General features: G+C 43.2%; 1 protein-coding gene across 3 annotated transcripts in view; it reads left to right on the top strand.

Moving 5' to 3' along the window:
- The window catches only part of LOC129184782 (teashirt homolog 1-like), a 37,501-nt gene extending 12,869 nt beyond the window's left edge, over nucleotides 1–24,632 (top strand). For all 3 annotated transcript variants that reach the window (XM_054781085.1, XM_054781087.1, XM_054781084.1), the window contains exon 3: nucleotides 19,133–24,632. In XM_054781085.1, coding sequence (XP_054637060.1) covers nucleotides 19,133–22,668 — 3,536 coding nt within the window. In that variant the 3' untranslated portion in view covers nucleotides 22,669–24,632. The remainder of the gene's footprint in view (nucleotides 1–19,132) is intronic.
- The last annotated feature ends 1,978 nt before the right edge of the window (nucleotides 24,633–26,610 follow it).

The following is a 26,610-nucleotide window of genomic DNA, read 5'->3' as shown; positions in this document are numbered from 1 at the left end:
TACAACACAATTAACTTGCCACCTGCATTGCGTTTTAAAAGAAAACCGGAACAAATGTCACATAAATAATAAAAGGTTTGACTGTACAAACAATACAATAAATAAAAAATAATAACACATAATAATTGAATAAGTGTCACTTTCAAATAAGAGCAGCAACAGTACATCCTCTCAAAGTTTCAGATTTTCTTGTAATTGCTGCAGTTGCCATTGGGATTTGCTTGATTTTGTCACACTGTGATTTTGTCCTCTTTTTATTTACCTTTCGAGTAAGGTCTCTGCAGCAGAAGCGCTGCTTCACAACTCTCACGTCAGTGAAGGAATTTTTTTTTTGTCCCAATAGCCACACAGTCTTTAGTGAGCACTCATTTGCACATTGCTGTGCTGTAAATGAATGTGTTATGACTCTTGCAGACTTTTCACACTGGGCTATAAGCTACGTTATTATCCTTACTCTCACATCAGACTTCGCCTCGAATGATCTGCGTTTTGTCTCGTAATGGTGCGTCACATTCCCGCTTTTGACCAGCGCCACACTGGATTCTGGAAGAATATATCCATCCATTGACTTTTAAATGTTCAGTCTTCTATGTCAACTTTTCTTATTTTGAAGCAAGCTATGGTTCTCTCATTCAAGTCTCGGGAAGTAAACAAACAACTTCATTGGCTTATTTGGAGTGGCGTCACCGCGTTTGCCGTCACATAACCGTAACTGAAGTCATTACGCCCGCAATGGCCTGCGGTCTGTCCACTTGCATGATCATATGTTAATATTATTATATATATTATAGTTCCCATTCACTTTAATTGGTCATGGGTCCGTAAAGGGCCATCACTGGGTACGCATCCGGACCGAGGTCCGCTATTTGGTGATGGCTGATATATGGGCATGTGCTTCCCTCCAAATCACAGTGTTTGTCTTGTTGTATTGTGTTAATCAGGTTGGAACTTTAGAGGAATCGCTAACAAACATCTTTCGGTCACGGCTGACTCGTGCATGTTTTTTTCCTCCCTTTTTGGCTGTTAAATCTCCAGAGCACTGATAACAGGTCAGCCGTTGAGAGAGAAACTGTGTGTGTGTGTGTGTCTCAGGAGGGAGGATATGATCAGAGAATGAATAAGCAAGTGCGTACAAGAAGAGGAAAGACAGAGATTGGTCTTATTATACTTTAGCCCACCCATTGTGTGGGCGATGTATGCAGTGGAGGGGTCAATCGGATGCTGTCATAGGCTGTCCGCCAGGAAGGCGGGTGGGGGCAGGTCTCTTGAGAACAGCTCATTGGCTGGATCCTTTTGCACTACAAAATAACATCTCTACATCTTTTAAGTGTTTTCATCGTTTGAAGATTGATGGTGCAGGCTTCTTGCTTTTCAAGTGCTTGTGTTTATACTTTGCCTTTGCGTGTGTGTGTGTGTGTGTGTGTGTCTGTGTGTGTGAGTGGCTTACTTTTCTAAGTTCACCCCCAGTTCCTGTGGGAGTGTGTGTGTGTTGTGTACAGTTTAGCTGCATGTGCTCATCCTCCAGTCAAACACATGGATGACAGATGACCCAGTGGGAAACATCAATCATTCTGCACAACTGGAATTTTGTACCCCCCCTTCTTCCTTCCCTGTTCACCTCCCCTCCACTTCCTTGACTGCAAAAATTGTTTTCCTCTGTTTTTAGCCACAAATCCTTGATTTTACTGAAGTTCTGACTTTGTACACGATCATAATAGCACTGCCACTTGTTTGGTTTGTGTACTTGTGTACAAGTGAAAAGGAACTTTAGCCTAAAACTAGCTTCATGCATGCCTCTCTATTACTGTAGGGGGAGAGAGGAGGTGGGAGCTCACTCGACCGGGGGAAACCTAAATCCTCATATAAAAAGGCCATGCACTCAGCGCGGGCTGAGAGGAGGAGGGAGAAAGCAGAGAGAGAAGGGACGAGAGAGTCAGACGTACACGGGGAGAAGGAGAGAGAGAGGGGAAAAAAGTTGATTTCCTTTTTCAGCAGAGCCATACATCACAGGGCCTCCCAGCTGCAGTGTCACAAGCTGACAGAATGACATGTGTCATTTATCAAAGGGGCCAGGCGGGGGCCTTGGGAAAGGCGCACCACAAAGCCTGAGAGAGTTCATTCCAACACTCAACCCTCCCTCTCTCCCTCGTTCCCTACCTCCCTCATCTCTACTCCCTCAGCCCGCCCCCGCCGTTCACTCTCCTCATTTTCTCTCCTCGTTACACCCGCCCTCTTTCCCAGCGACTACCTCGACCCTCCCTGTTCACTTGTGCCAAAAATTGGCCCTGTACTGTTTTTGTCTTCTCCGTATTCACTACAGCTGTGTGTACCTGCGTATTGCTGTGACTGTGAGTACGAGAGCCCACAAGTATGTATAGCATGTTGCCTGCCAGTCCATCTTTTCATTGAAAACCAGTTTATATTTTTCAACAACAATTATCAAAAGCTCTCCCAATAATCAACACCACTTTATTCCCGATGCTCCTGAAAACACGTCTGCTTGAAGACAATTTGGAACCTTTTCTCCCTACAACATTGTGCGCTTGCATTGACATTCTACAGTACATACCTGCCACAAACGTTTTGCTTGACAAGGAGATTACTGCTTTACTGACAAGCTAGGCCCTCACTGAAAGTCTGAAAGGTCACAGATCTGAGCCCTCACGGCCTGTTAAAGAACATATTACATTGCAAAACAGCATGTAAACAGGAGCGCCTGTTGTAACTGACATGTCAGTTACAATATCCATGTTGGTCCAGTTATGGCATGCCTATACACAATTTTTGGAGTTCATGTCTTAGTGCTGTGTATTCACACCTCTTCTAGCTTCCTCTCACTCATCACCTGCTCACCTTTCATCTGTAGCCCTCATCCGCCCCCATCATCAGTTCCTGCCAGGGTAAACTCCATCTGAGCCACATCCACAATCATTAAATCAGCTCACATGGATATCCTTTCTTTTTTATACCTGTGTTAGCTTTACTGCTGCAAAGATTTATTGTGATATACATAAAAATGTATCGAGAAATCATTTTTTTGCGCAGTTGCAGAAGGCTAGGAGGCAATATGTGCGGACAGGTCAGGCAGTCTGAAGAAACTCTGTTTGAGATTGTTCAATAATTAAGACTAAGTGATGTACCTAAAAACTTATCGAGAAATAATTTTTTTGCACAATTGCAGAAGGCTACTAAAGAAGAGGCAATATGTGCGGACACGTCAGGCAGTCTGAATAAACTCTGTTTGAGATTGTTTGGATTGATAAGACTAACTTTGGGCGGCATGAGGTGGTGAAGAGACAGAAAACTGAAAGAACAAAACATGAGGGAGCCTTCCTGACAGTATAAGTGTTTCCTCGCTTTGTCTACGGTGGTTAAAAAACATTATATGTCATGAAAGTGAATATTCAGTGGCAGTGTCACTGAGGGATGACCCTTCCTACAGGTCATGGATAGTTCATTCTTTTTAACTCCCCAGTCAGTCCACTAAATCCTTCCCGCCCCCTCTTCTGTACACACAGCCGAAGGTAGTGTGTCATGTGGGAGTTCCAATGCTAAGATTTTGAGTCTTACAATAGCCAAGAAAAGCTTTTGGTCTCAAGCAGTGTTGAGTGTTTAGCTCAATGGTGGAACTAGACACTTACTTTTGGCCATTACTGACAATAAGAAAATAAGGGGTTAGGTCCCCTCTTTACAACATTTTGCTATGTGTCTGTGGGATTTTTTTGTCCATTCATTGGTAAGGTTAGAAGTCACGGTTGTTGTTCTAGAGGACCTGGCAGCCCACTTTCATTTGTCTTCATGATCCTATTTATTTTTTCAGCCAGATGTAAGCCGACAGAAATCACTCAATGGCTGCCTTTAACATTGCCCATCAAAACCCTACAGCAAAAAACGCATCCCACCCTCCATATTCCATCCTCCCACTATGAGGTCAGGCAAGAATACCCCCTCCTCCTCGCCACTCCTCCTTCGACCCCTCTTGCCCCACCATCAGCATTTCAGAAGATGGATGTGTCTTTAAAGCAAAGATTGATTGTGGATATCAGTTATGGCACCATACATCACCGCTGATGTGATTCAGACGAGCAGGCTTGAACAAAAAAGGTGGGACTCCTGAGCCCATGTGTGGGTTCTAGTGGGACAGCATGGACACAGTTTAACAGCTTGGAGATGACAGCGAGCGCCTTGGTCTGTGCGCTTATGCACACATACTTGCTTGTACGTCCACAGGTCGGCCTTGCTTGGGAATTCTGGCATGTGTTTGTTGCGTCTGGCTGTTTCTCATCTTTACTTATCTGTATGCGTATGTGTGTGTATGTGCATGTCTGCATTGATCTCCTGTGATGTGATCTGCTTTCAGAGTCTTTTCTCATCTGACTCTGATTTACGGCTTCATTAGGATCCTTGCACTACCGCCCCTTCTTTTTGTCTCCCTATTTCCGCCAGGTCACTCTTGGAGACACACACATGCACACACAGTGGCATGAAAAGCTGCAACTAAAGGACATTTCATCCACATACTTTGTGTAGTTTACTCCTGTTCTGTTTGTCATCTTTTTGAGTCATCTCTCATTCTTCAGTAAGGCTTTGCACCTCATTGTGCTCTGCAAGTTAAAGCACTGTGTCGGTTTTGGAGTTGCTTCCCTACCCCCAGGCAGCCCCACTCGACTCAAAAGAGCTCTCATTGTGTGTATCTTCTTTTATGGTGCTCTCTGAAAGAGAGGGATGCTCTCCAGTCCACATTCAAATGCACGTGGTAAAGCAGCCAACAGAGCAGGACAAACACCACAGGTTGTAAATGCTTTGAAAAGGTGTTTTTGTGTGTCGGGGGTTGCGCGTGAGGATGTGTTACTTTGAACGTGTACGTGAGTGTGCAGGCTTCAGCAGGCTTTCACTTTCAGTACATAGCCAGCTTCTTTATTCTTTTTTTCCCTCAATCCATCTGTTGTCTGTAGTTGCCTGGAATGACTTTCTTTCCACCTCCACGAAGTGATGAAGTTTTGCTTCTTATATTTTTTTCAAACCTACACCATTATCAGAAGTCAAGTCATGCAGACATGTAAAAAAATGAAGAAGAAGGTAATCACACTTTGTGCTGGTGCTTTTGTCGTCAGTCCGTGATGGAAACGGGTCTAAATATGAGATTAGAACCTGCCGCTGACTGATGCTATTAGGCAGATATGCCATAGACTTTACTATCTCCCATGAAGGATTAGTGCAAATTATACCGGGAGACAGGCCTGATTTCTCCTCTGCCTGCCTCGATGTGGGCATTTGAGGCACTCTAAGTTGACAGCGTCTGTCTCTGCTTAGTTCTCCGAGACAGGTTGTGTGACAGCTGATGCCAAGCGAGGGCTTAAAAAGTGCGTATGTGTGGGTGTCTGTTTGTGTGTAGGAGGATGTTTGGTCTGTGTGTGCACGCGTGCCCGAGTTTGTGCCAGTGTGTGTGGCTATGCGAGTTGGAATTAACTGACGGGAAAGTGTGCAGTGCATGAATGACATTTTTTGCTTTTTTTCATGAGGAAGTTTCTCTTTGAGAATGCCAACAATCAAGGAAGGCTCATTTTAGGCTCAGTAGCTTCTTCTTTAATTCTACGTACTCGTATCTGGCTTTCTTTTCAATAATTGAAGTACCTTTATGACTGGTCAGCGATGCAATGTTTTGATGAGGACAGAATCCTGACCTAGTGCCTCATTTCAGTATATTTGTAGGCAGCCTAATGAAAAGGGAAACGTTGATTAAATAACTTTATTTGTATTTAACCCGTTTCCTCCGTAAAAGTCCTCCATAACAGTGAGTGTGTGGCATCTGTCATTTTGCATTCTTCCTCAATCTGAAGTGTTTGAACTCTAATTGATATACCTGGTTACATTGTCACCTCTGAGGAATGCTTGAAGAAACATGCAAATGCTTCCCGTTTCAGCCATGCTGTCTCCTCTGGGCCTGCTGATTTAGTAGGGTGACCTGCCCTTTAGTGTTTGGTTGTAAACCGGGATGGATTTATAGGCCCAAACCTTGTTTTCCTCCCTACTGTCTCTGCACTTTTGACAACAGACCAAGCTTCTCCTTCCCTGCCCTTAAGATATTTTATGCTCCAGCTGTTAGTTAGCCATTTTATTTGTGACTAAAGCAACCACTGCAAAGCTTAAATGCAAAAACAACAAACAACCAACAATAAATCATTTTTTTTCCCAAGCCCATCTCTCAAAACACTATTATTCCCTACTTGACCTGAAGTCTGTCCTTCCTTCTAATTGTAGTCAGATATCTGCTCTCACGAAATCCTCTTCTGTGCTTCTCCTGCTTAGTTGTTGAGCTGTTATGCTCAGCAGTGCAGAGTCAGCAAAACGCAAACAGTTCAGTGCAGAGGAACTCCAACTGAGAGGACACTTGATTACGTGCAAGCGCGAAGCCAAATTCTGCCTTAAAAATAATAATAATAGTGTAATCAGTTTGGAATGATATTGTTACCAATATTTAAGTCTTTTATTTTCCATTTAATTTGCACTGTTGTAGTAGACCTACACTACATTATACTGATGTGTTTCACACGGCACATAAAACCTCAGTTTTGTTTGGTTCTACTACAAACACACAGACTTAAATCAATACATACTAATGATGTCTCTCACTTTATTCAGCCCGCTGACATTGGCTTTTACTTTTATACGATTAGGACATGGTGTAAGCAGGTGAATTGGAATGTCATGTTGCCAATGGCTGGTGATCTGTGTGAAGGGTTTGGACATCTACTGAAACATACCATCTTGACATTTTTACTCTTTCAGTTTAATCTTTCAGTATGATCTAGAAATAGTAATTTGTTTAGCAATTTTGCGCACAATCTGTATTTTTTTTTAAAGGGAATTGCGGGTGGAATTGAATCCAATTAAAACGGATTCTACTGTTAAACACAGAATATCGCGGAAATGGACATGGTCATTGTGAGTAGAAGGAACGTTTGTGTGGAGAAATATTTCCCTAGCGCAACGCTCAATCGTGGCGGAATCTTCTCACAAATAATGACCTGCCCCCTCCCAAACTAAACATGTATATTGCGGCCTCCTTGTACCTTTTTGCCGCTGAGAGGGTCGGAATGAGTCCCCCGTGCTTGATGACGCGCTTAACAGAGCGTCATCAACAAAACACCTTGGTGTGGTGGGTTTTTTATAATAAGTAGCTCCGATAGTGATCAGATCAAACCGGGAGGGCAAACAAATGCATTGCATATGAGAATGATGGCAGATGGCGAGCAGCAGTGTATGGAAAATGTCAAAAAGCAAGTAAAGAATGCGTACGAAAACAGTCAACAAAAATTCCCAGCTGTTCCTCTCTCCTTCCTCTCGCCCGGCACAAGCAAGTGCGCACCATTTATGGTTTCTGTGTATGTAAGCGTACACAACCACCTGCGACCACATCCTTCTACACCCGTGCAGCCTAAACACACAAAATTATAATGTCGAAACGGCGACCTGAAACACTGGTGAAAGTTGGCGAAAAAACGTCAAAACTCATGTCTTACAGAGTGTGAGTGGAAGTTGGCTGGGTCAGCTTAGTTTAGCAGAGCATGCTAGTGCAGCTGCATGAGTGTGTGTACGCAGTGTTTTACAGCTTGTTAATGGAAGCCAGCGTTTTGAGATGCCTGCTGATGTCGTGCAAGTTCCGAGTGAAATAAGGACGAAAACCCACGGCTGCAGGGGGCACTTTTATATCTGCGTCCAAGCTCGTCTCACTTAAGTCAAGAGACATTCTCAACACACAAAATGAGGGTGTCATAAACAACTAGCTTCCATCAATAACGCAGTTGGAATTGCATCGGTGACTACGTCTTCTTTAACCATAAACACAGGCATTACAATGTGTGCAGAGGCTGACATCCCATTCGAAAAGTAGCCAAGCTACTCTGTCTCTGAAATACTAGGTAAAATTGTCTAACGATGTATTGTATCAATAAATGTAAGGATTTATGCATTTAATCAACTGACGTTTTATTCACTAACCCAAACAGCATATTCTCTGTGGTGGTAAAACATGTCTAAAAGGTAAAAAAAAAAAAAAAAAACGGAATTAAAAAAAAAATGTAAATAGAAAATAATTGAATTTGGGAAAAAATAAAACTGATTTCCTCGGGAATGTTCCCCCTAATTTTTCAATTATCTGAGCATACACAAAACAAGCTGAGCATTCCTTGGACCTCTTTGAGCGCCATCATACGTGCACACTGTAGTGTCGCACCTCTCTGAAACCTGAGAACTTCCATTCTGTCATATTTTGTATATGACTGGTTTCAAACAGACAGCAAGGAGGATTCATTCATGTAGCTTTCTTTATTTTTAACTTCAGACAAAACAAGCTAAAGTCTCATACAATTAACCATCTGAATCTTATAGAAAACCTCTAGTTTATCATTTCATTGTCCATTTCTTTTCTTGTTTACCATTTGTATTAGTAAATAGGGATACTTTAATTTCCTAATTTGACTGTCACTTTCTGTTTTGCAGCAGCCTGTTTTGGCACTATTTTATCCTGGAAATGTATTTGAAATTGATGCCATATTTATTATTTATTGTATATGTTTACTTTTGTTTAAATAAAAAAAAAATAAATAAATAAAATCAACTCTCAACCGACCTTCCGGTCCCTTCAGCAACACTTGCTGTATCCGATACATCCGGCCATCAAAATAAAAGCACGACAGTAAAACATGCATATTTACGCCACATATTCAGTCCACACTTTTCACTCCAAAAACTGGCTTCCTACTTTCTCATTCGAAAAAGAAAAAATCTCCCCCAGTTTCACCTCTTGTTCTTCGGTTTGCACATGCTCTGATAGCCAGTCCATCTTAGACTTTTTTTTTTTTTACTTTACTGTTGCACTGCCAGTTAGTTTACCATAATACAGGTTAGCAAGCAGCATTTAGCCCTCTTAACTCCGCTAGAGCATTAGCTATATGCTAACCTGCAAAGCAACGGTATGTACTACGTAATGCGCTGTTAATTAATTGATTGGCTGCGTAAGTAAATACCTGCAAACAGGAGCTTATCATTGGCTGGACAGTGTCCATCATTGTGTTACATGTTGTTATCGCTTGTTGTTCCCTGTCACTCACTGAGTTACAATGCAAAATGGTACAGAATACATGTTTATTTCATTTAATGTTTAGGATGGAATGTATTTTGTGCGCTGCATGGATTTGCAGTGCGCTGAGAACGCGAGAGCAGTGTGCGATGGTGCACGCGCGCAGCTTAGAGGGAGCGTTGTTCATCGGGCCCTATTTTCTTTGCAGAGGATGCATCAGATCAGTTCTAGTTTGCTTCTGCCAGCATGGGATTCAGTGTTCATTTATTTATTTCCACAGCTCTGTGCTTTTATTTCCCCATATAAAGACAGTCTGTGTCCGAGCGTGTCACTGCTTGATGGATTGCATAGTCCTCTCCGCTCAGGAGAAAAAAGGGGGATGGTGAAAGCAAGAAGAAGGAAGGAATAGAGAGGAAGCACTGAGTAAGTGAACGAGGAAGAGTGGCGCGGTGAGGTGCAGCAGTGAAGGACATGGCAGCTTAGCGCTGGCCAAAAAGACTGTGCTGAACACCTGCTCCTGTCTCCAACGCCCCTTCAACCTCCTCATTACCTGTCAATCTATCACAAGGCAGCCGGATCAAATGTCTGCAGAAGCGAGGCTTCGCACAGGGAGGGAGGAAGGCGAGGGAGGAGCAGTGAGGAAAGAATGGGGGACAGAAAGTAAACAACCTTTCAAAAATCTGATGAAAATGTGCATAAAAGTTTGCTTGTAGCCCTATTATTTATAAATGTAAATGCTTGTGTTATTGGTGAACACACTAGTAAATAGTAAATACAATAATAAAGTCACAGTGGAGGAAATTAGAAGTGAACCAAATACATTTTGGAAATGTAGATTAATTACACTGACCAAAAATGAAAGCATGAAAGCAGTCATATCCATTTAGAAGTAGTTTGCTGTTTTTTTTTTGTTTTTTTTTTAGCAGTTCAGCACTTTCTCTTGTCATCCCACCCCACCGTTCCCCACCTACTGGCCTTTGATTGGCGCCTCCGTGTAAAAGCATTGAATCCTCCGACAGACGTGCTTCAGTAGGAGGTGGAGTCTGCAGTTTCAGATTACAGCGATAATACAGCCAGAGTATAGCTGCAGGTGGACGTTTTTGTCTGTTTTGTACACTACTGAAACATGGTATTTTCCATTGTGGCCATGCATAGATTAATTTTGTGTGGAGTGTGTGTTGATAGGTGACAGAGTGCATTTGCTTACTAAAGACTAAATGTGTGTGTTCCTCAAAAAGCAAATTAATTTTAACTCTTCAAGGTGCATTAGTGCACACATGACTAGTGCTGGCCCCGCTCTCTCCTCCCTCCCTACTATATCCTTCTTTTCTCATTCTTTCCCCAGCTCTCCCACCTCTATCTCTCTGTTGGTGTGTGAGCTGTGGTGATTTACGGTAATTATCCATCGTTGGGTCATGTATCAGGCTGGCCGTTGCTAGGAGATGGAAGCAGCTGCTACTGGCTGTTGTCTTGTCCTGAATTGTGTGTGTGTGTGTGTGTGTGTGTGTGTGTGTGTGTGTGTGTGTGTCTGTGTGTGTGTGTGTGTGTGTGTGTGTGTAAGTGTTACAATATATCTAATGTTTGTGTGTATTGTGTGGGATTTGGTGTGTGCTCGGGGGGTGTATTTGTTGTCTATGTGTGTGATCAGTAGAGGTGCATGATAATTATCGGGGCGATATGAGGAATTACGACGTCATACCAATAAATCCGATAACGGTAAGAAATAGTTTCAATAACCGACAATTTAAAAAAAAAATGCTTCAATGAGGCGAGATTACTGTTCTGTAGGGAGAGAGTGTGTGCAAATCAAGCGCACTTTTTCTCCGACGTGTGACGTGCTGTAAACACGTGTGGTAAACAAACATGCCGTCGATCATGTGGGACCTCCCGACTGCCTCACACCTCACACGCTAGCCACACCAAATGCTCTGCAAACACTTTGCGACGACAGAAAAAAAAAACATCGACCCTCAGCAACACACCAAACTCCCCCAGCTAACCGACACGGCAACATTGCCACGACGGCGCACCGAAAGCTCACAAAGACGCCTGCGCAGCCAAAGAAGCTGCAAAGAAAGGTCCGGGGCCCGCTCCCATCGCCGTGGTGTCCTCCACCATAGCCGATAACACCCAGCACCCCCGTTGGCCAACAAACCACTCTGAGCCATGGTGTGTACTTCTGAGCTGCCACTATTTTAAAAATGTTTTGTTAATATTTGTGATATTTAGTAAGAACAAATCTACACGTACAGTTTGTCAAATCCAACTCTGTTTGAGTCGCTCTTACCACTAGGTGTGCACAAATCGGTTATTGGTATCGTTCTTGTGAAGTAGGAAGTGATCGGTATCAGCTTGGAAAAGAATATATTGTGCATCTCTAATGATCAAGTGATGCAGGGATTTGAAAAGTGCAGGTGGCTCTGAAGAAACGAGTGCATGGTGGGAAAGGTTATAGGAAGGAGGGATCACTTGGGTGATGATGGGGTCAGAAGTTGAAAGAGGCCAGTTGGAATATGAGTCTGTGTAGTTAGGGAGGGGTGAGCAGCGTAGAAGACACAGGTTTCAATGTTTGAGTGTGTGATAGAAAGCCGTGCTAAGCCATACTCAAAATTACACTTACACTTAAATAAAATCCAATACAATAGCTATGTCTGCTTATAGGAAGATAAATATGCTCTTGATTTGCATTGTCAGGGAAGCACTAATTTAAAAGTGTAGTAGTATTAGTTCTTATTGCGGTTGTAGTTTGCACTGGTGTCGACACAATCACGTGAAATGTATTCCACATTTTGGTTACCCACTTTAGTTTAGTAAATTCTACATCCCTACAGATTAACATCAAAACAATAAGCATACACCAAAAACGACAGGTTTTACATTCTACTGAGTATGCAGGTGTTATGCCTAATTAAGTGTATAGTGGTTGTATGTTTAATATGTGAAAGCAGTTTGCAGTTTTAAAAAAGGAAGTCACACCAATAGGGAGTTGTTTTTGATAAATAAGACAGAGAGGGCGTTAAGGGGTCAAAACTTGAGTGTATTTTCTATTGGCAGGCCGTCATCACACAGATGGGTGCTGGGTCAGGTCCCCTCAAAGGGACCTGTTTGACTTCCATTTCATGTTGCAATCCACCCATTGCGTTGAAACTGTTTCAGGTTTCATGATGTACACAAGGAAGCAGACATGAAGTCCAGCATGTAGCCCACCCAAATGTTAGGGACACACACAGTGCAAAATTTGTGTATTTAAGCCACATGTCCATATGACACAGCAACTGTAAATACAGCCTCCACTCTCCCATACCAGCCTAATTAGCACCAGTTAGCATTTGTCATTGCGTTTAGGGGAGAAGATTAGGAACACCTCTCAATTAATCTGCAATCAGTCTGTTTGTTAATTAGCTAACCTGTTCTAAGTGGCCTTCAGGGCTCTTGTGTAATTAGCTGGGCTGCTGGGAAGCAGGCCTGCATGTTGACATTGACCTGAAATGTACACACATGCACGCAGACACATACACACACACACACACACACACACACACACACACACACACACACACACACACACACACACACACAAATACAGTTCATCGTATGTATGCTTAACACACAATACACATTTAAACAGAAAGCAGAAAATCCCGCATTACTGAAAAACATTCTTAGAAAAGCAAACAGTAAATGCGGTATATACTGTACTCCCCTTGCACATACACTTTCATATATTTCATCCTTTTCAAGTGCAACAACATTCGCCAAATCGAATATCTATGTCAGTGTTTTTTTTTTTAGCTCACTTCAAAGCCATTTGTTTACTCTGCTGCCTCCTGACATTGTCTATGGTAATTAAAGGAGCGCCCTGAAATTTATGGTTTAATTATACAGGGCTTGTTATGCAGAGAAGACCAGGATGGAGCTGATATGCTCAATAAAAATAAATAAATTCCTCACTTGTTTATTGAACCTTCATTCCCATGGAGGCTGCGGTCCTTTCAGACGTTCAGGTGTGTTACTGCGTTTATGTGCTTATGGGTATGCCTGTGGGTGTATATATGTTTATTTATGTGTTGTGGCGCGGCGATTCTGTACATTGTGAGAGTGGGTGAGAATAAACATGTAAAAAAAGCCAGATGAATTACTATTGATTGCTGTTGGTTCACTGTATTGATCCCCGGCATGTTAAAGCCTCCTGTACTCATGAAGAACACTCAGTCAGTCAGTGTAGGCAAAGAACAGTCTCGCTCAACTGACACACAGCAATATAAGCTATGAATACCCCCATGTATTGTTATTACATGCAAAAAAGAAGACACAATATATCTTACAGTACCAAGCATGTGCGTGTGTGTGTGTGTGTGTGTGTGTGTGTGTGTGTGTGTGTGTGTGTGTGTGCATGCACTGTAATTGAGAGTGATCTTGACTATGGCCCACAAGCTGCTTCTCTGAACCGGTCTTTGAGGTGGGTATAAATAGTGCTTACTCTATAAATAAAACAGCAGTAACTTTCACACTTTCTTTCTGTAATCTCTCTCCCTCTCTCTCTCTCTATTTGTCTCTGTAAAACACACACATCCGCAACCACATGCTAACCATATGCACATGCTTCTTGGATTCCCACCTGTGTACACACACAATCCTATACACAAATACTCTTACATAGACGGACCTTCCGTTAATCCATAAATCACTTTTTAAAGGTCAGGTGGAAGGATGTCTGTGGGACGTATTGATGTATTTACATTAGAGCATGACCTCTACAAGCTTAGCACTGACTACCTGTCTGACCTGTGACTCCTTCTGCTTGACCTACAGTTGTGTATTTCCAACATTAAGCCCCAATGGATACATTTAGGCGTGATGCTTTTGTTCAAGGTTAGCAAGATGCTGATGGAGGACTTTCCCATTGCATTAATAGTAAGACAGCTGTTTAAAGACATTCAACTTGAGCCACCTGTGGAGATTTTTATTTACTTTCTCAAACTGACTTTACACACAGGTCTATTAGCAAACTGTTATGACTGAATACGTGCCAGTATGGCAGAATTTCCGCAATAATCCTATTTTGCACAGCGCTTATTCATGTTCACATTCACACACCACTTTCTGCTTAGGTCCATTATGCAGCTCTATGTATCTGCAGAAGAACATGTCCCATCTGCTGCTATCTGCTGAGCTCAACTCAGGCTAGAGGTGTTTTGAAATGGGCTGGAGAGAGGGGTGAGAGATAAATTGGTACATCGAGCTGGAATGCTGCAGCAGTTATTTAAGGCCCTGTAGGTGCTGCCTAGGCCATATGCTCCCATTATTCCGCTTGGGAGGGGCTCATATGAGCATGTGAGCATATCTGGGGGAGAGGAAGAGGATGATGGGAGTAAAAGAGAAAGAGGACAGGATGATGGGAGTCAAAGGCGGAAAGGTAGTAGAGGTGTTATTTCAAGGAGAGCCCGCTCGATCTAGCTTTTTTTTTTTTTAAGAACGGGATACCGGAAGACGGCTGCAATGAGATGAAAACGAATTAGTAAATGATCGCTTTCAGCCTCAATATCCGACTCTTTCACTGTCGTCTTTGCATAATTAATCTCATCAAATGTTGAGGTGTGACAGAGTATAACTCATGAACTCATGAACTTGTAGCTTGAAAGCTGCTCGGTGGATGATGTATTTCAATCATATCCATATCATCAAAGTGCATTAGAATCTACGTGACGCATGTATTCACCCCAGTTTGTTTTTATTTTGAATCTACTGTACGTAAAAATGTAATTGATGACTCGGTACATTTCAGGTATTTAAAATGTGACCAGTGACAATTTGCTCAAGAAAATAGTGTAAATATTAATATCCACCCTGTTGAGTATTTGTAGTGGGGTATTAGCTTCGCAGATATTTGTCACTTAAGAAAACAAAGCCCAGGTACAGCTTTGTTATGAGCTTCATATCCCCATCTCCTCTCTCTGTCCTCTGCCTTCTCGATGCAGTCTCCTGTCAAAATGAGGCCTGTGTTCTTGAGCAGGGCATGGCTCTCATGTTAGCCGCTTCATGGGAAGCACATCCCAACATTCCGTCTGACACGCCGGCAGCAGCATTACCATAATTGGCTTTTCTACATGACGGGACAGAGGAAATAATAATGTCATTTTATTTACAGCCCTCTTGTCCCAGTCCGAGAGCTATCACCCCCCTCGCAACCCTCACCACTGCACTCTCGCTCCTATCTGCCATACAAAACTCCTCCTCTTTTTTTATATCACATCTCCCTCTCACCCCCCCCCCCCCCCCCCCCCCCCTTTTCCCTCCGTTCAGGGCGCGTCTCTTTCTGCCACCGCTTGTAGGTCAAGTGATGGCTTTTTGATCAGCTCCTGTCCAAAGCCATCAGTGTTGAGAGGCACGTAATGGAGAGCAGGGTGACAAACAGAATCTGGGGAAGGAATAAGACTGCCAGTTTCCTATTAGGAGCCATCCTAAACGGCCTGGGTCTATGCCCCCCGCCACACACACCCACCAACCACCTCCAGCAGCATTCTCCACAGCAAACGCACTCTTGCACTGGCTAAATCACATGAGTGAAAGGGCCTGTGATTGGACATTAGTGCTGCAAATGACTACCGTGATTGCCCCCTCTTCCCAAACGCACATCAAATAAATAAAGAAATGTGTGCAAATAAATAGAAGAAGGGGTGTTGGAGAATTGGGGCTGGTGAGGAGAGGCTGACTGGTTTCATCGCTTTCTTTTCACTCTTGTTTCATCGCCTTTCTGCCTTTCTTATCTGGTTTGTTTGGCTTTGACAGCGGCCAAATGGTGAAGCTTTGCAAGCCTGACAGAGAGTGTTATTGATTTAACAACCAAGCAGACTCTCTGCAAAGGAGAGGAAGAAAGCGGGGAGTAAAGGGATGGGTGGAAAATAGATAGAAAAGTTTTGAAACTGAGTGATGTGTTGTTTCTTCACTGCTTGCCAAAATGCAGACGTGTACTTTGCTTGGATTCAATGTGGTATCGTTTACAGAAATCAAGTCATAAAAAAGTCAAACTGTGTTTGGGAGAGAATGTTTTAGAGATGATCTTTTCATAGGTCAAGCATGTTGTCACACTGTGAGGCCCAATGTTATGTTGAGGCAGAAAGAAGGGCGCTCACTGCCACATATGACCAACTGTCCTCTCTGTACGAGGACGGGACTGCATACTCGCTCTGTAAGAACCAGTTTTAATTACATAGCATACTATGATGCATTGTACTGTATTTACTGTATAGGCATCGATGATTTCTTTCCTTTTTTTTTTTTTTTAGAATAATAATTGCCTGATCTTTCAGCCTCTTATGTGTCCTAAGCCCGAAGAACATTTTGTAGTCTGGGACATGAGAACCTACTTCATACAAGCGTAATGCGTGTGTCAATCCATTTTTGCATTATGCTTTCCAAAGGGTCTTTTATGACATCCAGAGGGGCTACTAGAAACCTTTTTAGTACTTAACATATTTCAGATCCCGCTTTGTAGCAACTATATGTGTAGAAACTGAAGATGAGTGATTCACTGGGATGCAAATATCCTGCCTCTTTGGTGTGTGTTGCTGGTGATCTCGTATGGCTGGTGGCAGAGCTTGATTGCTGCAGTTTGTGACAGTCTGTCTGTGGCGCTATCCTGGCCACACTGCCGCCTGTCTCCTTGATGGCGGCACGTTCCCGAGCAAAAGTGACAAGCGCTTTGGTGCCCGTGCAGATGGCCCTACTCACAGCCATCACCCACTCTGCAAACCAAACCGCCAGGGATGCCAGCCTTATCCCACCCTTAGCCCGCCCCTTCCTGCTGGTGTAACATTGCATATGCGTGTCCAGAGCACAAGGGCGGGGGGGTTGTAGGCTTAATCTGTTTGCCAGTTAGAATCACACATCTTCAAGTGGCAGTGATTGAAGCGACACGTTTGATATGAAGCACTTAATATTTTTACCTCCTCATTGCCAATTCAGATTTCAGCGTCCTGTCAGATGAGCATTTCAAAGGCGAGGCAGAGAGCATTCATTTGAGGCTAACTTTAACCATGTTTCATCACTAATGTACATTTATGGTTTGCAAAACAATCTGGTTGCTGCCTATGATTTTTACAGATGTCTCTCTCTGGCACTCTTTTGTCTCCATGCTTTTGATAGCTCCCTCTTTGTTGTTTCCATGACAACATGGCAGGACAGGCATTGATTGACAGGGATCATCAATGGGTTCCCTGGCGACCTGCTCATCGCTTGAAGCCCCTCCCTATTGCAGTCTGTGTTTTGTCACTCATCCGCAGATTTTTCTGCTCTTTCTCTTTTCCGCTGCAGTGTTTGTGTGTGTGTATTGCTAAATATTGGGGTGTAGCTATTTTTTGGGGGCGGCAGCTGACGCAAGTGACTCAGCTGGGTAATTCCTACTGTACGTTTGGGTGCATGATAAATGGATAGCCTTTCTGCAGGATGCATTTTATATTAAATGGCTGATATGCATTGATAGCCACATTCTCTGGAAGCAGGTTAGTGTGGGAAGGCACCCTAACAGAAGACACTGAAGACGTGCAGATGTGTTGTAGAGAGTACATCACATAATGCTAATCTGCTGTGTTAGGGATTTTCAGGAGTTTTAGAAACTGTCTCGGTTTCAGTCTGTCAGTGGGATTGAAGCGTAGCCAGGTTCTCCTGTAGTGCTCTCATTTCACTGAAATCCTGTCAGGCATCGGGCGGAGTAAGTTGCTCATTTGGAGAAGGGTGTATCAGCAGCACACAGCACACTCAGATTTATAGACAATATTATGGTCGGCCGTCTCACGTTTGCACTGTAAGAGCAAGCTAAGTATAAGCTGCATTGTGAAGGTGAGCGTGCAGGCAAACGTGCGTTACCAAACAGGCACTTACTGATGCGCTCACATGCACATCATCACATAGTCACAGTGCATGGTGCAGCTGCTCACCTCCCCCACCTCCTCCACCCATCTCCTCTCAGGCAGCAGTAAATGGTGCCAGTGTATATATATCAGGTATTATGTCCACTTAGATTATGATATGACAGGTTAGCGTGCCGTTTGAAGCTGACAGCACATCTGTTTCATCAGGAAAGATTGATACTGGCATCTAGGACACACATCTCACCATGCAGGAAGGAGATAAAGGAAGAAGCTAGGGGGCTGTCTTTCCTGTCTCCCTGCCTCCCTCACCCTCTCTCTCTTTTCTTTCGCTCGCATCCCTCCCCCCCGCCCCTTGTCGCCTAGAAAACCCACCACTTCATTCTTACTTTTCCTTCATCCCCTATGTCTACTTTTCATTCACTTGTTCTCCCTCTAACCACTCCATGTCTTTCCTACTTACGGATACTTGTTGTGTTCGCTCTTCCCAGCATGCAAACACACATACAGTGTCTCCTGTTCCACTAACTGCTGCTCTTTTACATTTTTTCATGAATATATTGTCTGTCTGCTCCATATTCCTATCCTTAACAATCACTTGCAGCCTGATTCCAAACACCATTGTTTTGTCAGTTTCTGCGCTTATTATCTCAAATGGGAGTGACCTTCTGCTCAATTTAGTGGGTTAGGAAAAGCTGCAATAGCATCCAATTAGTGTTTCCAGATCAGCTGCATAATCTTAACATTTGAGGAGTTGAACTTCACGTACTGGATGATTGAGAGGCAATAAAACTTAGGGAACAGAAAAACAAAAAGGAAAAAGGGAGTTAGACATGCAAGCATGCAGCTGGCTAACAAGGCCAAACAGCCAGTCATTTCCCGGGGAACATGAGGGATGTGTGAAGGAATAGGGAGTTGGGTAGGAAAAGGACAACTGTCAGAAGCGCAGTGATTTATATTTCCCTTGGAGGTTTTTTCACCATGTGTTTTCAGAGCCACATGTGTGTAAAATAAAACTTGTGCAAGCATACGTGGAGACACAGACAGACAATTGCAATGGTTAAGAATAAAATGCCCACATTTCCTATCAAGTGTTTTTTATAGCTCTTTTTAACATACTTTGAATCCTTACATTTACCCTGCTAACCACCACCCTCTTCTTTTCTCCCATTTTGTCTTCTAGCGTACATGCCCGAAGATGAACTTAAGGCACCCACTCACGATGACGAAGAGCACCTTCAGGATGACGGCCTCTCATTAGATGGTCAGGACACTGAGTTTCTGTGCAATGAGGAAGAGGAAGATGTAGAAGGGGGGCAGCCACCGAGTTACAGAGACTCGCCACTCAGCAATGGCACCAACCCTGATGCCGGATACGGGTCCCCGCTTAGTGATGCCAGTGACCGACTTACCGACTTCAAAAGCACCTCCTCTCGGGATGGTCAAGAGAAGGAGGGTACAACGTTGCCCTTCTCACCCAACAACGGCCTCTCTTTCCAGGATAGCCTGGCACAGATGAAAGCCGTCTATGCAAACCTCATTTCAGATGCCTCTTGGTCCAGCATTACAATGGACATCATGAAATCCAAGTCTGCTGCAGCTGGCAGTGTCAGCAGCGTCCTCACCAATTCAGAAGCTGCTTCTACTGCCCCTGTCTCCGCAAACACGACAACAACTGCAAATAAGAGCAATGGGATCAACATGATCAACAGTCACCACAATGGCAGGAGTTCCAGCGCCACTGTCAACCACACCGGCACCACAACTGTTAACACTAATAGCACAGCAGCTAGCTCAGTTGGCAGCCACAGTGCAACCAGTAGCAATGGGAGCAACAGTGGAGTGGCTAATAACGGCAGTGGTGTGGCCTATGACTGGCACCAGGCAGCACTTGCAAAAACTCTTCAGCAGACCCCCTACCACCTTTTACCAGAGCCTAGCCTTTTCAGCACCGTGCAGCTCTACCGCCAAAACAATAAGCTGTATGGCTCTGTCTTCACCGGTGCAAGCAAATTCCGCTGTAAAGACTGCAGTGCTGCCTATGATACATTAGTGGGGTTGACGGTCCATATGAATGAGACTGGCCACTATCGAGATGACAACAAGGACAAAGAGGAGGATCATGGAAAGCGCTGGTCTAAACCTCGCAAGCGCTCCCTGATGGAGATGGAAGGGAAAGAGGACGCTCAGAAGGTGCTGAAGTGTATGTACTGTGGCCACTCATTCGAATCACTGCAGGATCTCAGCGTTCATATGATTAAGACCAAGCATTACCAGAAAGTGCCTCTCAAAGAACCAGTGCCAGCCTTGGCCACTAAACTCGTACCCGCATCCGCTAAAAAACGAGCAATCCAAGATGCTATAATATCGCCGTGCTCCCCAGACTCTATCCATACCGGTGGTACCGGTGGAAATGCATCACTTGGTGATGTTGGCAAAGATGCAAAAGCAGCAGCTAACCCTTATGTAACAGCAAACAACCGCTATGGCTACCAGAATGGCGCCAGCTATACATGGCAGTTTGAAGCTCGAAAAGCCCAGATACTCAAATGCATGGAGTGTGGTAGCTCTCATGATACGCTGCAACAGCTTACTGCTCACATGATGGTCACTGGTCACTTTTTGAAGGTCACAAATTCGGCATCTAAGAAAGGGAAACAACTGGTGTTCGATCCTGTGGTGGAAGAAAAGATTCAGTCTATCCCACTACCACCAACCACCACCAGACTCCCTGTTCCTAATAGTGTTAAGTCTCAGCCTGTGTCCCCTGCCCTCTCCTCTGGCTCAGAGGAAAAGCGGGAAGTGAGTGAGGATGAGAAAGTTGAAAGTGGGGAGCCAGTGGAGAAAAAAATAAAGGAGGAGAAAGACGACACGGGTGAAAAAGTTGAGACTGACGCCACATCATATAAATATCTTAGAGAAGAAGATCTGGAAGAAACTCCTAAAGAAGGTCTAGATATACTTAAATCCCTTGAAAACACAGTGTCAAGCGCCATTAGCAAGGCTCAGACAGGCACTCCCACATGGGGTGGATATCCTAGCATTCATGCGGCTTACCAGCTCCAAGGTGCTATAAAGAGCTCTACTGCTGTTCTGCCCCCCACCATCCAGAGTGTCCAGATGCAGCCAATGTTTAACAGTGGGCTCCGGAGCCTTGTGAGTGACCCCAGTTCAGTCATCCACTCACCTCGTAGCCCCTCTTCCCCTACTCCCCTCAGGAGCAACGTCACTGCCATGGAGGAGCTGGTAGAGAAAGTGACGGGGAAACCTACCAGTGTAAAGAAAGAAAAAGAGGAGAAGGTGGTGAGTGTGGACAGAAGCCGACCTCCATCACTAGTAAAATCTCCCTCTCCTGCGCTGAGAGAGCAAAGAGAACAAGTGGTCTCTCCAAATGACTTCACTGGGGGTAAACCATCTAGTATGAGGAGTACCAGCCCAGGCAGTGTAGAGTCAGAGTTTATCTGCAAGAAGGAGCCTAAAGAAAGTCTTGTGGATGTCCATAATAGCAATTCAAGGAATGGCCCAGAGGCATGCCAGTCTCCGGTAACTAATGGCAACAGTCTCGGCATCATCACTGATCACTCACCGGGAAGTCCTTTTATCAACCCTCTCAGTGCACTCCAGTCAATCATGAACACACACTTGGGTAAGGCCTCGAAACCAGTAAGCCCAGCTGCAGACCCGCTATCTATGCTTTACAAAATCAGCAACAGCGTGATGGATAAACCAGCCTTCAACCCGCCATCTCAGGGCAAACCCGCTGAGCCCATCAACCACTATCCTTTGTATGAAAACAATGACCAACCCATGGACTTGAGCAAACACAAGTCTAGCACTAAAAGTAACAGTCACAATAACAACAGCAGTAGTGTGGTGAAAAACATTGTAAACGGTAACAAACCTCTCATTGCCCTTGCTGACACCGTTTCTTCCCCTCTGAGAGAGAATGCTCTAATGGATATCTCTGATATGGTAAAGAACCTCACTGGGAGACTTACTCCCAAATCGTCAACTCCCTCCTCAATCTCAGAGAAGTCTGATGCTGATGGCAGTGCATTTGAAGATGCTCTGGAGGATCTCTCGCCAGTGCAGAAGAGAAAAGGGAGGCAGTCCAACTGGAATCCCCAGCACCTCCTTATCCTGCAGGCACAGTTTGCATCCAGCTTGCGAGAGACCCCAGAAGGCCGCTATGCTATGACTGACCTGGGCCCTCAGGAAAGGGTCCACATCTGTAAGTTCACTGGCCTCTCAATGACTACCATATCCCACTGGCTAGCTAATGTCAAGTACCAGCTGAGACGGACTGGGGGCACAAAGTTTCTCAAGAACATGGACTCATGCCAGCCTGTGTTCCTCTGTGGTGACTGTGCTTCCCAGTTCAGGACTCCCTCCTCCTACATCAGCCACCTGGAGTCTCACCTGGGCTTCAGCTTGAAGGACCTGTCAAAACTGTCAACTGAGCACCTACGGGAGCAGCAGGCTGCCTCAAAGGTGATCACGGACAAAATGACATTTGGCAGTCCTCTGTCAGCTTTGACCACGCCAGAGGACGACATTGGCTCCGTGTACCAGTGCAGACTTTGCAATCGGACATTCGTCAGCAAACACGCAGTCAAGCTGCACCTCAGTAAGACCCACGGAAAGTCTCCCGAGGACCACTTGGTGTTTGTCACGGCTTTGGAGAAACTGGAGAAACTAGACAAAATGGAAACAGTCTAAAGAGGGTCTCAGTGATGGACAGCTATGGAACTGACTAGAATTTCATTGCACTAAAACAACATTGTTCACCATTACTGCACTGGGCCGAACTGAGCCAACAGAAAAAACATACACAAAAAAAGAACTCTTATTTTCTGTTGTGATTAATGCCTGACTGGACCATGTTGATTTGTTTTGTTTGTTTTGCCAAACCTTTTTTTACACTTATTTTGTAATATATTTATATGCTATTTGTCTGATCTGTGCATGTATTTTAGTGACTGAAGGTTAAACAAATGATTTTAATATTCTCATTGCAAAACTACAACTACTGCGTCAACGGTAAAAGTGAAAATGCATTGGAAGAATGGAAATCTGTATAATACTTGAGGAAAATTAAATGTATACACCAAAATAATTAAAGAATACCCCCGAAAGACTGAAGTAGCACCTTAGATATTTGAATTCTGCATTTGTAAAAAGAACATGTATTGAAACGTCCTGCATTTGAGATTGATACCTCCCCCCCATCACGTTGGGTTCCTTTTATTGAACTGTTTTTGAAGAATGGCTTGCTCATTTATTTATATATATATATACATATGTATATGTATATATATGTATATACATGTGTATATATATATATGTATATATATATAGGTGTGTGTGTGTGTGTATATATATATATATATATATATATATATATATACACACACACAAGATTTTAAAAGATTATATGAACATTTGGAACAACTGAATTGCTGTTTCCAGTGAGTCAAAAGTGGCCATTGTATGCAAGTTTGCTCAAAGAAACTTTTGTTGTTGTGAAGTACCACCTATTGTCACATTCATTTCTGTTCAACGCTTCTTGTTTTCCTTTTTTTTTTTTTTTTTTTTTTTTACCGGTGTTGCTTTCAGCTGTAAAAAGAACAGTTGTAAATGATTACCAGTGAAATGTCAGTACTCCCATAACACCTCCCATCATTTGAAATGACTCGGCAGTCTTTGTATCTTAAGGTGTGTGCATTCTCTAACTTTTATATTGTCATTTTATGTACTTAAATGATTAAAAACAAACAAAAAACAGATTGTGTACATAGATATATGCTGTAGAGCTACAAAATGTCTTTTTTAAAGAAAATACAAATTTAGCTTCTTTGGCTTGGTTTACAGAAATAATTTTAAGTATACTTGCATCCAATTTGATGCATGGAATGGTGTGGAAAATAAATAAGCGATGCACAATGACTGTACATTTCAATGTTGTATCAACAATATTGTAAAAAAAAAAACAAAAAACAAACGTTTTTAGCGCCGATTAGATTGTTTCTTTCCTTTCTCAATTGTAAAATAAACCCCAAAGCAGTTGTTAACGGTCATGCATTTGTGGTTGTGTATTCATTTGTCATGATGATGCATCAAGTTCAGCATGTGTAAGATACTATTCTGTAGCATCCTCGTTGCCGCAAATTAAAGGAATCACGGTAAAATCCACCACCTAGCCCAGTGTAATACATTTTTTCATTGACTTTTGAAAAATATTTGACATTCCCTCCTGGCTAGTACTATTTTATTGTACAACAGATCTGCTTTTCTCTTTCCAAAGTTAGAGTCAGAAAAGCAGCTGGTATCATCATCATACAGCTGATGAGAGAGCTGCATCATACCACCAATGATAAGAATAATAGTTAAGATGACAGGAATGATAAGCTTGTAAAGAGTGCCTATTGTGCTGTAAGAAACCCATGCTAGGCTTGTGACTGGCCTTTGGAGGGCATGCTCTGAAGGGCCAGTGTTATATTAATGACAGCAGTGTACTCTAACCAGTGATCAGATCAGATGGGTGTCTGTTCTGCTTGATGTAGCCTCCTGACTGGTGACACTGAAACAACTATTAGAAAAAATAAATACATTTTGATGCTACACAGAATAGAGGCTGCCTTTTTACTCTGCTCAGTTCAGTTCAGTCGTGTTTTTGTGGCAGGGATACAATAATTAAGACACATTTCACACAATTGCATCAAATAAACAGACCGGTGAGACACGACTCAAAGAGTAGTTAGCAAAAACTGACCGTAAATATTGTGTCACTTGAAAATTCTGCATAGGATAATTCACATGTGGTTGAGTATCAGCATAGGATGGTGTTATAATTCACATGTGGTTGAGTATCAACATTGTTTGCTTTGTGTATGAAGAGTCATGACTGTATGCACGTTTATTCCAGATCTGATTCAAATTGCACATTTGACACAATTTAATATTACATTCATGGACTGCAATTCCAGTTGCTTTCAGCAAGGTGCACATATTGTATGACACCAGGAGGTGGTACACTGAATTCAAAGCAGATGTTTTTTATGCGCAGATCGTAGGTTAAAGATTTATTTGGATAACATTCAAATCTTTATTTATTTTATATGTATCGCACATTAATACTATTTCACACACAGCCTTCTTCCATCTTTGCAACCTCTCCCGACTCCGACCCTCTCCCTCCGAGTACTCAACAGAAATTCTCATGAATGCTTTGGTCACCTCTCACCTTGATTACTGTAATGCCCTTCTTGCTGGTCTTCCACAGAAACTCACCCATCAACTTCAGCTTATTCAAAACTGCGCTGCCAGAATTATTACCAACACTAAATATTCTGACCGCATCACATCCGTTCTCTCTAACCTCCATTGGCTTCCTGTCCGACAACGCAGTCAATATAAACTCCTCCTCATAACCTTCAAAGGGCTCCATAACCTGGCGCCCCCGTACTTGCATGACTTGATCTCCCCGCACATCCCGTCCGTCCCCGCTGACTTCGTTCATCATCCGCTGCCCTGCTCGCCTCTCCTCGTTTTAAGATGACTACGTTCAGTGCTCGGGCTTTCAGCTGCTCAGCACCCAGACACTGGAAGGCTCTTCCAGAACGCATCCGTCTACGGGACTCTGTAGAGATTTTTAAATCACAATTTAAAACTCACCTGTTCATAACCGCTTACTCGCTTGACCTTGGATTTTTAGTATTGAGTGTCTGGCTGTTCCCCCTTTGTGTTATTATTTTTATTTGTATGTTTTATTGTGATTATTTTATTGCATGTAAGGTGATCTTGGGTGTTTTGAAAGGCGCCAGCAAATAAAATGTATTATTATATATACATATTTAGATTGACAGATATATACCTGATTCTTTATCACTTAAAGAAGGTAAAGTCCCATCCAGAATCAAAAGTCCTTAATCCAAGGGAACAAAAATGTCAATAATGCAGTCCAAGTAGTAGCAGTAATGTTTTAGGGCTGTAACAGTACGCCGTCCTCATGGTTCGATGCCTACCTTGGTATAAAGGCCAAGCACATTTTCGTTAGTCATTTGTGTAATCCGGGGGTGGGGGGCATGCCCCCTTCACTGTAGTTTTACCGTCCAAAAACACACTACACTATATTAAAAGGAGACTGGGTCAAGCACTAGGACTAAAATGGACACTCAAGCTGAAGCCTATTTCCCTTCAGACTGCCCAAAAAGCTCATTGATTGGCTAGATTTACTAGTGTGTAAATTGGCCATCCCCGCTATCACTCCATGAGTGCCTGGACTTGCACACCGGTGTTTTCATTAGTTAGCCATTGTCCACATGTTGGACGTTTGTCCTGCCTGGGTCACATCAGCTAGACGCATTTCAATATCATTTAACATAACATAACATTTGAGTGCATATGTGTGTAAAACAGTGCAGATTAATCAAAACAGCAGAATCAAAAAGGAAATAAGACAGTTTAAGTAAGTGAGTTTTAGCTGAGACTATCCACTATCTAATCTCTAACCCTAACCTAACATAACTTTAACCCTATAATAACCCTAATCCTAATCCTAATGTGAATATTGCATCCTTATTTTGTTGCATTCCTTGCGGTATTTTCTTATGGCTTCTTTATTTTCACTTTCTATTCTTGGCATTTGTGACTGTGAATGTA

The sequence above is a fragment of the Dunckerocampus dactyliophorus genome, chromosome 7 (genome assembly GCF_027744805.1).
Source record: "Dunckerocampus dactyliophorus isolate RoL2022-P2 chromosome 7, RoL_Ddac_1.1, whole genome shotgun sequence".
NCBI lineage: Eukaryota > Metazoa > Chordata > Actinopteri > Syngnathiformes > Syngnathidae > Dunckerocampus > Dunckerocampus dactyliophorus.
The sequence above is the reverse complement of the archived record's forward strand: the minus strand, read 5'-3'. Positions and strand labels throughout refer to the sequence as shown.